General features: G+C 43.1%; 1 protein-coding gene across 2 annotated transcripts in view; it reads left to right on the forward strand.

Moving 5' to 3' along the window:
- LOC137268572 (uncharacterized PPE family protein PPE62-like) overlaps positions 1-17,239 on the forward strand; it is a 64,013-nt gene that overhangs the window by 33,792 nt on the left and 12,982 nt on the right. Inside the window, exons 1-2 of one of the 2 annotated variants that reach the window (XM_067803148.1) lie at positions 11,582-11,710; positions 16,016-16,150. In XM_067803148.1, coding sequence (XP_067659249.1) covers positions 16,075-16,150 — 76 coding nt within the window. In that variant the 5' untranslated portion in view covers positions 11,582-11,710; positions 16,016-16,074. Of the gene's footprint in view, positions 1-11,581; positions 11,711-15,066; positions 15,197-16,015; positions 16,151-17,239 lie in introns of those variants that run through there. The other variant, XM_067803146.1, reaches the window with a different exon arrangement.

The following is a 17,239-nucleotide window of genomic DNA, read 5'->3' on the forward strand; positions in this document are numbered from 1 at the left end:
AATTCTACAAGCTGTGGTTTCCTCATACGGGAATACCCGCCTAAACCCAAATCGTGTGCCTCGGCTTTCAGTTGTTTTACAGTGGGAGGTTTTGCTACGGGGGCATGTGATAACAATGCGGTTAACCCGGCTCTCCCCAGGTTTGAATAACCCGTGTATCCAAGCTGTTTTGCTTGAGCTTTTAATTGTTTTACCATAGGGGCTTCTAAACCTAGTAATCTCAACAATGCTGACTTCCGCATTCGAGAATACCCGATCACACCTCTCTGTTTTGCGACCCGCTTAAGCTCGCGTACAGTAGTCATAGTGTTTACACCTAAGAGAACCAATGTCTAATTGGGTCACATTGATAAAAAATATAGTGAATCCAGTACTCGGTGTTTTGCGATATGCTTAAGCTCGCGTACAGTAGTCATAGTTTACACCTAATTGGAGTCTATCTTGAGCAGTCGCCTACGTTCTTTTATGTAGCCCTTTTTATTCTCGTAGATGAGTTGATGTCTGACTACGTTCGCTCCGTGAGCTTTACATAGACAGTAGTGCCCTTTAACCCCGATACCACACACAGAACACGTGTAGTTAGGACTTCCCATATGGAAACAACAGAACCCCTGATTCCTGCATTTCCTACCACAGGCCTCGGTCTTCCCCATAAGTATGTATTCGCATCGGTATGGAGCGGGTCTCATGTTTACTTATATGGGTATTTAGTTTAATTGCTTCGCAACCAACGCAGTAGCTGCTATACCCAACACTATGAAGCCCAGTTCACAATCCATTTGCCCCTTGGATGGTGTGTAGTACTGAGCGAGTGTGGGTTTATTGAGCGGTTCCAGTCATTTACCAGTTAGTAGGTAGTATTCTTTCATTGCTTCATCGACATCGTTGAATGTTTGAACGGCATGGTTTTCACGCTGGAGTTGTTCGTTAATAAAATCGATCCTCTGGAGGCGTTTTTGAACGTACTCGGCCTGTGCCTTTTGTAATTTCTCAGTAGCGAGATCGCGCCGCTTCCTTTCTTCCTGTATTTCAGCCGCGTGATCATCTCGTAGTTTCGAGAAGAGGAAATTACTCCCGGAAAATGCCAGGGCATTCACTAACGCCCCACCGACCATCATAGCTATCGTGGCCATCCTATATTTATTTCATTATATTTTCAGGTATTATCCCTTGTTTTACTAGGATGTCTTTTGTAGCAATCGCCATACCAAGGTTCATTATGAGCATACCCATATCCTGCAGGTTGAAATCTAGCTTGATAGTTGGTTGTTTAAGCACCATTTTAGTCAACCGAGCGTACCCTACGGCTAGACTGGCGACCACTGTGGCGTGGTATGCGTCGTTGACGAACGTTTTCCCCTCAGACATTATGTATATGATATAAAAATATTAAAATTATAACATGATATGCGGGTCGACAGTGGGAGTACCCCCCACACCCCCAACAGTGGGGGTCCCAGGGTTTCCCACAGTGGGGGTACCCCCAGGGTTTCCCACACCCCCACGATATAACCATGTTATAACCACGGCCGTTACGCCTACAGCCAACAACAGTCGGGTTGGGTTGGTCACTGTAATAATTTTATGTTGGTTACACCACCGTTTTTTACCGGCAGCTACTCTCTTAGGATTCTTCTGCCTGGTTACTGTTGGGGGTTCCTGTGAAGGGGTCTCCTCCAGTGGAGTTTCCCTCACTGTGGGGGTTTCCCTCACTGTGGGGGGTACCCCCACTGGGGTTTCCTGTGCAGCATCCATCTATACTATTATTATTATTTTTTCTCTCAAATTGACAATGCTTTGCCGTGATAATCGCCGCCGTCACTGGAGCCAACAACATGCCATATTTGTGGTACAGCTCGCAGCTGATAGAGCTCACGGCGTGTTCGATAAAAGGGTCTTTCTCGAGGTCTTCCCACAGGTAAAGTCGGCGCTCTGGTGGAATGGGAAGGAAGTATGACACAATACCGGTGTATATCTGGGTCATAGCCGATCCTATTGTCTTTGTCATTTCTGCTCCGAGCCGGGACTCGTATCTAGCGTACAGCTTATCGATTTCTTCGGCTGACATTTTGTGAATTTTATCCGGAGTGTACTCCCCAAAGTAATGTTTGGCTTTGCCGCCAACAGCCAACGCCACCAGTTTCTCTCGCTTGTCATCAGTGGGGGAGACCCCAGGTACCAACAATTGTTCGAGCAATTCCTCACACTCCATCTTATAATATAACAAGTAAGATTTAGTTTTAACTATATAATACCCGATGCAGACAAAACACAGAGAAATGAAGGTTAAGTTGCATACGACAAACACTTCAAATATCATAGCTCTACTTAGCATTTGCTTAGCTTTAGCCTAGCTTTGCTTAGCTTTGCTTAGCTTTGCTTAGCTTTGCTTAGCTTTGCTTAGCTTTAGCTTAGCTTTGCTTAGCTTTAGCACACCCTATATGCTACTGGTTGGTCGGTCTTGAGCACGAGCTTAGCGTGTTTAGTTTCAGCGACCTGTTTCTTCAACCGTTCCCGTTCTAATTTGCTCATCACATCGTTCTCTCTCAAACACTCCTCGAACGAATCCCTGTCCTTGCAGTGAAATAAGGCCACCCATCGCGTCTGCTCCCTGAGGTCTTTCAACACCGAGTTGAACTTCTGCGTTAGCACCCAGACGCTGTGATTTGCATGCCGGCCGGAGAAGGCCAGGTACGATAGCATGTCTCTCTTTTTTGTTATGTCGCGATTAGCGCTGCAGTCGTCCAGTATGAACAGCGTCGGTTCCCCTTTAAATTTCTCGTGAAGAGCTTTCTACCAGTCCTGCAGGCGTGTTCCAGGGTCGATTTTGTGTACGTCCGGGTCCGTCATCACCCAAGGTCGCGCGTACGTTTTATTCATGCTCAGAGTAGGGCACATGATAATGATGTTATCGAACACATCCTTGTAGTAACCCTCCAACATATCCAACACGAAAACGGTCTTCCCACAGCCAGTCTGCCCGCACACTATGGCGCAGTGTGGGTCAGTGGGCAGTGGGGGGTACCCCCCATTAGTAGATGGCTTGCACGAATCTCCCATTGTCTATATTAAGTTGCGCGTCCATAATAACGTACAGATATAATTTCAACTTACCAGCGGGTTGAGCCTTCTTAGTAATCTGGATGGTTATCCCTTCGCTGCCGTTATCTATACGGCGCCCGCTACCGTGCAGTTTATCATCATCCGTGGATCGCATGTCCAACCATAGGGCGTACTTGGTGGTCAGGTATTCACCGATCTGCACGGAGCCGAGGTCCAGGTCCTTTGTTATATAATGTGGGGTCCCCACTGGTAGCTTTTTTATCTCATCCCACTGCTGGTGTGGTCTCATACCATGACTGAACAGCTGGTTGGGCACGCCCTCGATGGTCACTTCCACCTTTTCAATCTCGGGGTTGAAAAACTTCTCGCTGTCCCTCCGGAATGGCTCGTAATCCTCCACGGGGACGACCAGGATACCTTTCATCGATCGCGCCGGCACGTTCAGATTGATATTCCACACAGTGTCGCTCTTATCTCGCACGACTGATCTATGCCTCAGTACGCGATCGTACAGGATAGCCATCTTCCCAGAGTACTGGTTTCGAACCTGCCTGGCCAGCTCCGGGCTAGTGACCATGTCGAACTCCAGAGAGATGTTGTCTATGGCATAACTGGCCTCATCACCGTTCGGCGTACGCACTACTTTGCTATAGTCGTTAAACGTGAGCTCGTATTCGAGCCTATCACCCAGCGCGGCCTGGTAAAACGGCGCGTGTCCCGTGAGCAACTCGAAGTCGAGCGGCACGCAGAATCGATTCCCGTATGCTCGAGCGATGGCCTTTTCACCGTCCGATAGCTTGTCTAGCTGGTCTGGTGTGAAGGCATACCCTATGCGCGACCGGGTTGATTTGCTGATGCCCTGGTACACATCATTGACTCGTTCTCCCTCGCTTTTCCAGAGATCCCCGTAGCAGTGAAACACGTCGCTGTCGTCGATGCTCAGCACCTCGTTACCGCTGATCTTGACGGTCGTTTTCTTGATGATAGCTCGACCCACGTTCCGCACTAGCTCGCGTTTGTCGTTGTCGGAGGTCAACGTGATATTGAACGCCAGTCGAACAGTGCCTGGTACAATGAGGTCATTCTCACCAAGGTTTGGAAATCTAACCAGCAGAGTTTGATTCTGGTCTATCTTGCTGGGATTGTTGGTGATGGTCACCGACTGGCGCACGGCTCTGGCTCCTAATGGCTCTCTCAATCTTCTGAAAGGATCTAATTTTCTGCCGTACATTGTTATATAAAGGAAATATATTTTTAATACTAATGGATGAAGACATACCTATGGATGATATGCGGGGCGATAGTGCCCAGGCATTCGATGATGACCAGGAGACCTCATTCTCGCAGGTGGCGCACTCATGTGGCAGGCCGTCGACGATTATTACAACGCAGTTGAAAATAAATCCAAACTCAAGCCGCTGTGGCGAGACTATTCCAAGTTTACCATCGATAGCAATGGCAAGCTGCGTTTGAAGGCTCGCCCGGAGATCGATCTCGTGAATAAACGCATGAGAGAACCGCTTGCTTTATCAACATTGGGCAGTAAACATGGGAGTGACTTGATCCGCGATGAACTAGGTTTCATAGATTACGGTGGCGCGCGACCTAAGCTTCCTCCGAAGGTCCGTCAAGGTCTGCAAGACATCAGGGACGCCACATCAGATCAAAACATGACTTATGATATTAAAAAGGTGTTGGCCGACTACGAGAACAAGCCCTTCCCGGGTCTCGAATTTACCTTTCGGGAACTGCGGGGGTTGGATCTGACGATGCAAACCATTAGCGGACATCTCGCGAAAAGCACGGCCAAAATTAGCGTGATAGACGACCACATCGCCCATGAAAAGGACAAACTCGGTGAAACTGAGGACGAGGCTCTGAAAGCCACCATCAAGAAACGAATACGTAATTTGGAAGAGGAAAGGCAGACCTGGCTGGAGACAGCGTCCGGCTTCAAAGAAAAGCTTCGATCCCAGGTCAGCCGTATACGGGAAACCATCAATCAAGTCCTCTACCGAGACACCACGTTAGCAGACAGGATTCGGATATTGTTCCGGGAGCAAGGGATCACCATCGCCAGCATTCTGACTGCATTGGGTTTCATCATATCAACCTTGGTGGTGTCACTGACAGGGGGTACTGTGGGGCCTGCCGGCGGCGGTGGGGGAGTTCCCCCCACACCCCCCGGCGGTGGTGTTAAAGACTGGATAAAAAAACTCGGGGAAGGCCTAGCTAAACTGGCTGGTAAAGCCGCCGAAGCCCTTCCCGGCAGCCTGGGTAGCATCGTCTCGTGGTTGTTGGGCGCTCTGGCTAAAACTGCCACGTGGCTCAGTCAAAACCTGTGGGCAGCCATCGTCGCCGTGGCGGGTCTGGTGTACGTAGCGGCTAAGAAATTTTTAACCAAATAAGCCCCAAAGCTACCCCACCAACCACCAGGGCCGTTTTATTATCGATGTGATTGGTGGCCTGAATATGAACTTTAGACTCCGGGGGTGGCGCCACTATACCCGTTTCACGTGGTGGAATGTGTGGGATATAGGGGGTGTTAATATCGGGGTTGATACCCAACTTTTGATCCGCCGTGGCTATGACTATTTTGTTGTTATAACCCACCACCTTTTTTACTCTCAGTTGCATATCACTCGGAGCCATGTACAGCCCCACGCCGAACACGTAATTGACTTTCGATCTGGCGTATTCTAACACGTTTTGGTAACGGTCGATGGCCCGCGGGAGATCAACTGGAGAATTGATAGCATCATCAACGTTGGCAACGAACTGTTTCTGAGCGTCGTAAGCAGTTCCCTTACCGAGGATGTTGGAACGCGTCATCGACTGCGCACCCAACAGCGCCCACACGTACGTTCGAATCGAGTCGTTCAAGCGTATTGTACCAGCACGAGTGAATCCTTTCGATGTTTTTGAGATCATTTTAGTCCAGGCTGTGGCTGCATCAGGATTGGTTTGCTTTATGCAGCTGACATGGATCTTTTCATTCGTTGTGGGGCCTGTAAATGTATGACGGTTTGGGTTGTATGTACCATCTGCAGAACCGGCCATATATGTTCCGGACCTGTAGAAGTACACGAGAACTATACCGAGACCATGGTTCACACCAGGAAGGCGAAAGTCTTTATTCGTTGGAATCTCAAACTCCCCACAAACACGTTCATAAGCGCGTTTATCATAGGGGTTATTCGTCATACTCCACGCTTTATCTTGGGGAAGAGGAGCACTTATTTCCTTCAATATTCGTCTCGTTTGATAATAAATATGAAACAAAATGACTGCCTTACTCAGTTCGTCTATACCGTAGTCTAGTGTCACACCCGACCCTGTCGTCGCACACCACACAGCAAAGTTGAGTCGGTTCTGCCAAAACTGCATTGGGTTTTGATTCCAGTTTACCACCGCCTGCGCGTTATTAACGGTCACGATATAGTTTTCAAAGATATTAATAAAGGTTGTTTTAAACCCCGTACTACCTACCACCACGATTTTCAAGTGTGCTAAGTCCATATTATAATATATAAATTATATATTATAATATGTACATAACACTTCCAGGAATAACGAGCGGTGAGGCCGTTCAGCTGACGCACGCGATCGATAACACGTCAGGCCAACTAGAAGTCGCACTCTGCGATATCACCTACCTACCGCAATGGACTAACATCAACGCCAGCAACAATAAGCTGTTCGTCAGTGGAACTCGCAGTCAGATAACTGACGGCTACTACAGCGTGTGCTCTCTAAACGACGAGGTCTTCAAACCCCTGGGAGCCGAACTCAAGATGAACGACTCAAACGGTACAGTGGTGTTAATCAACAACGGAAGAAACCCCTTGAGGCTCGGCCGACCATTAGCGAGGATACTCGGTATGTCTCCTGACGAGATAAAACCAACAACAACCGTCACAGGCACGAAGTTACCCGACCTAGTACCGTACCGAGAGCTGTACATTCATCTCGGTCAGGTGAGCACAACGTACAACATTCAAGGAGGTCACCCTTCCACTATACTGAGAGCAGTGCCGGTGAAAACTGAGAAATACAACGACGGTAGAACCGAGTCGTTTTCACCACGGCAGTATAAGAGATTAACCCAGGGCAACATACCTGAGCTGATAATATCTGTGTTAGATATAAATCATAATCCTGTAAATATAGGATACCTCAGCTTAACGCTTCACGTAAAATGACCAGCGCACAAGGGCCCGGAGTGAAAAAATGCGTCAATATCGGGATCTCCGACCTCGGAGACACGCGCGGTTTCGACGCTCCCGGAGTAGATGGTAAATCGTACGCCTTGCAACTGAAAAACAACATTTACAAACGCGTTGAAGTCCCCTCCGGTGGAACCCTAAGTGATATAGTAGATACCACAAGAGCAACAGTCAACACTAAGTACGCCCTTGTCAACACCGGTAATAACTGGATAATATACCCATCGTTCGGGGGTAAACTGTTCGACTTAGACAATGTTGAGAGCACTACCGTCGCCCGAAACAAGCCATATATGCTCGTCTTCACCGAAGATAACAAGTGGGTGTTGTTACCCGATAACGACTGGTTTCTCAATATTAAGCTCGGCTCCCCCTACGTGTTCACGGATAACAAAGACAACCACCTAAACAAAGTCGTGAACAATGGAACCCTGCTCGTGGCTTACGTCCCAACTCAGAGACGTAGCGTAGTCGTCAGCCCACTCGACACTATGGCAGCCCACATGCTATCGAGTAAACCGGCCATACAAAACGTGACATTGCAGTTGGTGTCTGAATTCGAAGGCGTGGTCAGTATACTAGAGAGTCTACCGGCAAACTCAACACTGATCATCAAAGTCTACCTAGGGGAACCATCGGGGAATGATGTCGAGATCGTGAAGGGGATCAAACTCGGGTGGGGGAAACGACACCAGTATCAAGTTTGCAACGTTTACGTGCGGGTGGGTGTCGGCTCCAACACCAGTCTGCAGGGGGTCAACGTGATCGTGGAAAACAAGATATCACTAACCAAGATCTTCCTGCCTGACAACATACACTTCATGGGTATGAAGTTCACCCCTGAACTATTATCAAAAAACCAGTTGGAAATTATATCGTAATAGTATAATAATGACCAGTCATCGTCCCAACACTACGCTTAACGACCTAGGAGATACGGAGGGATTCGATCAGCCTGGTGAGGAAGACGCCTTATATATCCTGCACTTCAAAGACAACGTGTACAGACGGGTGTCGTTATCAGATTTAAAAGAGCCCAAATGGTTGATCAACTTAACACTCGCCTCACCTTATCTCACATTAGACGCAGATACGAGGTATATCTCTAAGATTAGGAACAACGGTATCTGGGCCGGGGATTTCATTCCGGAGAGGATACCCATTGCAACTACTGATACCGAAAAAAATAGGTTAAAGACTGTAGTAAAAAATAAATTAACATTTATCAATTATTCTTTTAACATAAGTCTTGATATATTCTCCCCTTTCACACTCATCATAGAAGTCTTCTTTTTAGATTTAGGCAATGAAAACACCTCAAGAGTACACCAAATTTTACCCGGGGTGTCAATACACTGGTTTGACGAACACATGGACCAATATTGTCGTATTGTTATACAACGGGATACCCACGGGGGTTCTATAAACCACTTAATAAACCTCAGTGGGGTTTTTATTACAACAGGAAAGTCTATTAGCCTCTCACCTATTACCCTGAATACTAGTATAGAACTTGTAGACTTAAAATTAATTTATAGAGTATTAACTGAAACCCAATTAAAATATCTTTCAAAATATATATTATAGGATGGGTCTGTACCCAGTCGTAGATGAAGTAGCGAAGACGCTGGAAACCGTAGATGGGTTCCGCTTGAGGCAGTTATGTGACGTGAAACGCCAACTAGAACAAGACCGTGACACGCGGAAAGCACTATATAAAAAGTACCATAGAGCTTTCAATATCGTGGACGGGGCTGACACTACCCTTATGGCAACCAGCATGGGACTAGGGGCGGCAGGTGTTGGATTGTTAGCTACCATCGTGGCTACACCTATAGTGCTAGGTATTGAAATAACAGCTGGGGTGGCAGGGGTGTTAGGGTTGGCACTTAAGTTGATATCACGCAGACTGCATCGTAAGGCATTGAAACACGACGAGATCAGGGTTCTGGCCGAAGCAAAGCTCAACACAGTAAGTGGGCGTATTTCCACGGCACTCTCTGATAGTAAGATCTCAGAAGAGGAGTTTCGTTCAATCCTCTCTGAACTCACAAAATATAACGGAATGAAACAAGATATTCGGTCCAAGTCTCGTAAGTCTGCTATCAGCGAAGACGAGAAAAAAAAGTACATAGAACAAGGGATACAAAAAGCCCAGCAAGCCTTTATTACGAACACCAAAGAGATCATAGGCGGTTCACGTTAAACTGTTTCATCGATATAAACGTGACATAGGCCGGGTAAGAGAAGAATTATTGATCGTACCGTACGGCACAGTGTTACCTCCAACACACGTTAAGTAGTAGGGGTAATAGTAGCAAGAGCTAAGGGCCCAACCAAAGCCTTATTTAGTAAATAAGGCTTTGTAGAGACTTTTTTTGAAAGTGGTCCAGAACCCCCATTGTATATACTACTTGACATGTCAGTCAATCATTGACATCGGATGTGATGATCAACTCAATAGTTTTTCTCTGCAAACAGTGCAAGCCTTAACAACTTAAATTATTTAATCTTGTTTTCCAGAAAACAGGCAGCAAACCTACAACATTGGAAATGCCCAAGGTGTCGTTGATGGACAGGACATGCGAGGTGCATCTGTCAATCAGGGAGGGATCACAGGTGGAAGGTCAGGACACAGTGCATACTTCGAAGGAAAAGGTAAAACTGCAGTCAATCTGCTTTCAGATTGTTATTGCGAATATATGTTATATTCTCCCATGATCAAGTAGGTGTTAACAGGTAAGGAAATATGCGTGCATCTTACTAAACACTAGAACGTTTTAAAATCGCAATTATACGTACTTATACACTGAAACTAACAGAGATCATGTATAGATACATTAATAATACTATCGAAACAACAGTGAAGTTTAGACGTAGGCTAAGACTGTGTTGGTTACCATGGTTTCAATTAGGGAAGATAAGTACACATGTGATTACATTTTCAGAGCTTTCAGACATCACTGAAGAAGACATCGTTGGCCTTCTACGGGAGAAGAAACTAGAAAAACACATTCCACTAATCCCGGAAAATGAGATTGATGGGGATTTGTTGCCTCACCTCACAGATGGCGAACTTATAGATTTCGGGATTGGCAAATCATTTGAAAGGAAGAAAATACTGAATCTGAAGAAATGTCTTCCGAAATAGTACATCTGCTGATACACTTCCACTGGAGGTCATGTGTGACTCGTAATGCGCTGTTCTTGTCAATGTTATAATAAACGGACTTTGCTTTCATTCCGGGTTGATTTCTTTCTCACATGAACATAAAAAGGAAATTTAGCACTGTGCCATCACATGACCTATTGATGTAATAAACACAGTATTTGAAACCACAAAATCGAAAAGACCTGGTCTGATCATGAAAAGGACATTTAGCAGTATGCTATTACATGTCCTACTAAATACAGTATTTGAAACCACAAAATCGAAACGGCATCTATTACATCGTCACTAGTATCCACTAACTATTTAGTACTGCGCCTTGAGAAGAGAATATGTGTAGTAAATGTCATGTCTGGATAGTGGCATGATAGTGTTAATGCCGTGATAATAATATCTCTTTAAAGGATTTGTGATTAAACAGTGACATTGTTGAAAACTGAACTCCTTCGCACGCAAGCGCACACCACGCTTCTCAAAATACCTTCGCTTTATGTTTCTTCAAAGGACCAAACTCTTTGGCTGTTGGGCATATTAAAATCACATCCAAAACAGTCATGATAACAAACTACGATGATATAAATATTATACAAAACCAAACTGACGGAATTAGAGCCAGAATAATCGCCTGAAAAGATTCTGTTGGGAACAAGCACCTCAAATATTTAACAAAGGTATTTGAATAAATGCACTGACGGTACTTAGTATCATTCATTATTAACAAATGTTAGCTGTCCCTCTTCAGCAAATTACCTCTCTCTGACTTCTGACTGTTCGAATAAATAAAAGTATTCAGTTTGTGTTACCTTGATGTAAACCTACTTCTCCCTTTAACAATCAATATTCACCTTGATGTAAACCTACTTCTCCCTTTAACAATCAATAGTCTATTTGCTGCATGAGAGGCAATCGTATCAGCCCGGTCCAACCCACAAGACGTATGTAGAGTTTACCACAGAGCATTTGCTGTTAATTCTCACTCTTTAAATTGACAACTGCCTTACACACCTGTTCTATCTTGTGTGATTGTGATAACTTTCTTGAAACCGATAAACCCACCCGGAAAAGAAAACTCAAAGCTCCATATAATCTATTTATAATCATCCAATGATAAGGTAAGGGCATGTCATGACGTCACTTGATGGGATGTATTCTCGGAAATATGACCATATATAGATCCATGTCACTGTGTAAAAGTATTTAACAGCGGGTTGGCGATAGAAGGACTCTAACACAAACGACCATCAGCATCAAGGTAGGTTTGTCTCACTCTCAAACTACCTCTGTTTTATTAATGTTTAAAGCAATGACCAACTGTAACTCACAATACCTGATACATCACATAACACCACGCTTCTCAAACTACCTCTGTTTTATTAATGTTTAAAGTAATGAGGAGCTGTAACTCACAATACCTGACACATCACATAACACCACGCTTCTCAAACTACCTCTGTTTTATTAATGTTTAAAGTAATGAGGAGCTGTAACTCACAATGCCTGATACATCACATAACACCACGCTTCTCAAACTACCTCTGTTTTATTAATGTTTAAAGTAATGAGGAGCTGTAACTCACAATACCTGACACATCACATAACACCACGCTTCTCAAACTACCTCTGTTTTATTAATGTTTAAAGCAATGAGGAGCTGTAACTCACAATGCCTGATACATCACATAACACCACGCTTCTCAAACTACCTCTGTTTTATTAATGTTTAAAGTAATGAGGAGCTGTAACTCACAATGCCTGATACATCACATAACACCACGCTTCTCAAACTACCTCTGTTTTATTAATGTTTAAAGTAATGAGGAACGGTAACTCACAATGCCTGATACATCACATAACACCACGCTTCTCAAACTACCTCTGTTTTATTAATGTTTAAAGCAATGACGAACTGTAACTCACAATGCCTGATACATCACATAACACCACGCTTCTCAAACTACCTCTGTTTTATTAATGTTTAAAGCAATGACCAACTGTAACTCACAATGCCTGATACATCACATAACACCACGCTTCTCAAACTACCTCTGTTTTATTAATGTTTAAAGTAATGAGGAGCTGTAGCTCACAATGCCTGATACATCACATAACACCACGCTTCTCAAACTACCTCTGTTTTATTAATGTTTAAAGTAATGACGAACGGTAACTCACAATGCCTGATACATCACATAACACCACGCTTCTCAAACTACCTCTGTTTTATTAATGTTTAAAGCAATGAGGAGCTGTAACTCACAATGCCTGATACATCACATAACACCACGCTTATCAAACTACCTCTGTTTTATTAATGTTTAAAGTAATGAGGAGCTGTAACTCACAATGCCTGATACATCACATAACACCACGCTTCTCAAACTGGCTCTGTTTTATTAATGTTTAAAGTAATGACGAACGGTAACTCACAATGCCTGATACATCACATAACACCACGCTTCTCAAACTACCTCTGTTTTATTAATGTTTAAAGCAATGAGGAGCTGTAACTCACAATGCCTGATACATCACATAACACCACGCTTCTCAAACTACCTCTGTTTTATTAATGTTTAAAGTAATGAGGAGCTGTAACTCACAATGCCTGATACATCACATAACACCACGCTTCTCAAACTGGCTCTGTTTTATTAATGTTTAAAGTAATGACGAACGGTAACTCACAATGCCTGATACATCACATAACACCACGCTTCTCAAACTACCTCTGTTTTATTAATGTTTAAAGCAATGAGGAGCTGTAACTCACAATGCCTGATACATCACATAACACCACGCTTCTCAAACTACCTCTGTTTTATTAATGTTTAAAGTAATGAGGAGCTGTAACTCACAATGCCTGATACATCACATAACACCACGCTTCTCAAACTGGCTCTGTTTTATTAATGTTTAAAGTAATGAGGAACGGTAACTCACAATGCCTGATACATCACATAACACCACGCTTCTCAAACTACCTCTGTTTTATTAATGTTTAAAGCAATGACCAACTGTAACTCACAATGCCTGACACATCACATAACGTCAAATGTATCAATAGTTTTGGGGTTTATTTTACACATTTACAGCAGGATGTGATTAAAAGCTCCTTTAGTCGTTGAAACGAGAAATTTTCTTCCACAACACAGAATAAAATGTAGATCAATTGTTTGGATTCATTTCTGAGCTTTGTATCTGTTTTGTATAGAAAGCTCCATTGTCAATTGAAAGTCACGTCATAAAAGTAAACATGTGGTTTTAAAATAGTAAGAAAGTTGATCTTGTGTTGCACTTGCATTATTTACACTCTTTGTAAACATGAGTGTCAATTTAATGAATAGGCTCGATGCAAGTGTATTACAGTTTCGTGTTCTTTTTGTTTCTAGTTAAAAAGCAATGAACAAATAGAACCTGTCCTTTTGTATATTGTCAAGAGCTTTGTTTGAAGACGTAAACAGTAAGAAAATGTGTTAAAATATATCTGAAGTGAAGCTGAAATCCATTCAAATAAAATGACAGTTGTTCGACAGCTCAAGTCGAAGTACTACAAAATGCAGGAACAAGGAGGAATCTGACGGAAGTACATTTGATGGTATTTTTAGACATATGAAACCGTTACATGCATGGTGAGAACTTGTTTTCGCTGCTGCCAAAAATAGCCATTGTAAATGAAAGGCAGAGAATACTAAGAGACAGAAACTTTTCCACAAATGATCTCCATGCTAAGTGTGTGTAATTGAAATGCCCCTGTGCCTACCAGAAAACCTGGCATCTCTGTTGAAACCTTGATCAAACAGTTTCTAAGATATTCTCGGTTAAATGACCATGCTTGATTGCAGATCAAATTGTGTGAAATGATAAATCCAATAATCTGAATTCCGCGTCCCATACAGCTCTGTGGGGAAAATTTCGTCACCCTGAATTTGCTTAGATGTAATTAAGAAGCTCGTGAAGCGGTCTCTCTTAACACCAACAATTTTAAACATGTTTCCCCGATAAACTTCACAACACGCTTATTTCTGCTTCTGAAAATGTCGCGGGGTAAAATTGGCCTTCAGCAACCCGTGCTTGCCATGAAAGGCGGCTATACTTGCCATACCAGGCGACTAACGGGATTTGGTGGTCAGGCTCGATGACTTGGTTGACACGTGTCATCGGTTCCCAATTGCGCAGAATGATGGTTATGTTGTTGACCGCTGGATTGTCTGTTCCAGACTCGATTATTTACAGACCATCGCCATATACATCGAATATTACTGAGTGCAGCGTAAAAATAAACTCACTCACTCACTCGTGACAGTTTCTGAAGACAGATATTGAAGTAGCTATGCTCACCTCTATCCGTTATATTTCGGTCACATAAGATTTCAGAGATAATAAAAACTCAATTCAAACTTTGGGAATTATTGGAATCGAACTGACAATAATACTAGTTCTCGTAATGATATCAAAGTCCTTCACTGAAATCCAGAAGATGAAATGTCACGAAAGTATGCTCTAACGTTGAAGTGAATTTGTCATATTGCTTTTACCGCCACATAGCTGGAATGATTGCGGCGTAAAACTAAACTCACTCACTCACTCATGCCGCATTTAATATTTGTTCAGTCAGGGAACAAAATGTCCAGGCCTAATATCACGGTCACTGGAGTGAAAGGAGGCAGAGTGGAACGGTCCAATGTTGCTGGTATCGTCCACGGCGGGATGGGCAATACCCTCAAGACGACACATAATCAAGGTTTGTTAACTCACTCAGTACTTAATACGTTATGGTCTCTGAAGTAGTTTATGTGTTTTGAGTGTTTGTATCGTGTTGAGGTGGTTACTGAAATGATTGAAAATACCCCTAAGGTTATAAATGACAAAGATATGTATTCTTTATTCGGTAATTCATTGTTCACCAATTAGTGTATCTTCATTTGCAGGGAAACAAGTATACTTTTGATAAAAACTAAACTGAATTTACAATTACACTGAGAGCACTAAAACCGTTGCATTCTTACCTCATTTCTACAATACAAACTTTTAAAAGGATTACTTTTGTATTAGGAATCACACTGAAGTTCCCTGATCGCGTTAGCTAGCGAAAACATCAAGAACAATATTTATCTGAAAGCCCTGTTAATGTGCACATGAATTTGTTGAATCACGGGTGTGTAGGCTTGCTCAACATAATGCAGTGAAATCAGGTCATCATAACATGTTTGACGCGTGAGTCAATGATTAGACATGGAATGTAGTGATCTACTCAATAGCTTTTTTATCTGCAAACATTGCACGCCTGCATAAGTGCATATGCTATGACCATGTCTTCATGATTCACCATCAGAGATGGGCGTGTCCTGTCTAACTGACGGCACACATTTACACATGCAGACTGCTCATCTGTCTCAAAACTGAAGAGAGTTGACCAATGTGTATTTGAAGTCATCATAACATGTCTGATGCGTCAGTCAATCATTTGACATCAGCAGATGATCAACTCGATAGTTTTTATCTGCAAACAATGCAAGCCTTAACAACATCGCCTGTATTTCGCTTTAATACGGCTTTCCAGAAAACAGGCAGCAAACCTACAACATTGAAAATGCCCAAGGTGTCGTTGGTGGACAGGACATGCGAGGTGCATCTGTGAATCAAGGAGGGCTCACAGGTGGAAGGTCAGGACACAGTGCACACTTCGAAGGAAAAGGTAAAACTGCAGTCAATCTGCTTTCAGATAGTTACTGCGAATATATGTTCTATTCTTCCATGATCAAGTAGGTGCCAACGGATAAGGAAATATTTGTGCATCTTACTGAAGACACAAATGTTTTCCAATCGTAATTATACATACTTACATACTGAAACTAAAAGAGATCATGTGTAAATACATTTAATAATACTATCGAAACATCAGTGAAGTTTCGACGTAGGCTGAGACAGTGTTTGGTTAATGTGGTTTCAATTAGGGAACATAAGTACACATGTGGTTACATTTTCAGAGCTTTCAGACATCACAGAAGAAGACATCGTTGGCCTTCTGCAGGAGAAGAAACTAGCAAAACACATTCAACTATTCCGGGAACATGGAATTGATGGGGATTTGTTGTCTCAACTCACAGATGGCGAACTTATAGATTTCGGGATTGACGAATCATTTGAAAGGAAGAAAATACTGAATCTGAAGAAATGTCTTCCGAAATAGCACATCTGTTGATTCACCTCCACTAGAGATCATGTGTGACTCGTAATGCGCTGTTCTTGTCAATGTTGTAATAAACGGACTTTGTTTTCATCCCGGTTTGATTTCTTTCTGACCTGATCATGAGAAGGAAATTTAGCATTGTGCATTAGATGACCTATTGGTGGAATAAATACAATATTTGAAACTACAAAATAAAAAAGGACCTTCTACTGAATGAAGTTAAAACGACATCTATAACATCTTCACTAATATCCACTAACTATTTAGTACTGCGCCTTGGGAAGTGAGTATGTGGAGAGAATGCATGTCATGCCTCAATGAAAAATGATAGTGTTAATGCTGTGATAATATTTTAATAATATCTGTTTAAATGTTTAAACAATGGCATAATTGAAGTCTGAACTCCTTTGCACACGCACGCCCACGCACGCACACCACGCTTCTCAAAATACCTTCGCTTCATGGTTCTTCCCGCAATATCAAAGGACCGAACTCTGTGGCAGTTGGGCATATTAAAATCACATCCAAAACAGTCATGATACCAAACTAAGATGATATAAATATTATGCAGAACCTTGTGACTTGTACACACCT

This window comes from Haliotis asinina, chromosome 16 (assembly GCF_037392515.1).
Source record: "Haliotis asinina isolate JCU_RB_2024 chromosome 16, JCU_Hal_asi_v2, whole genome shotgun sequence".
NCBI classification, from domain to species: Eukaryota; Metazoa; Mollusca; class Gastropoda; order Lepetellida; family Haliotidae; genus Haliotis; species Haliotis asinina.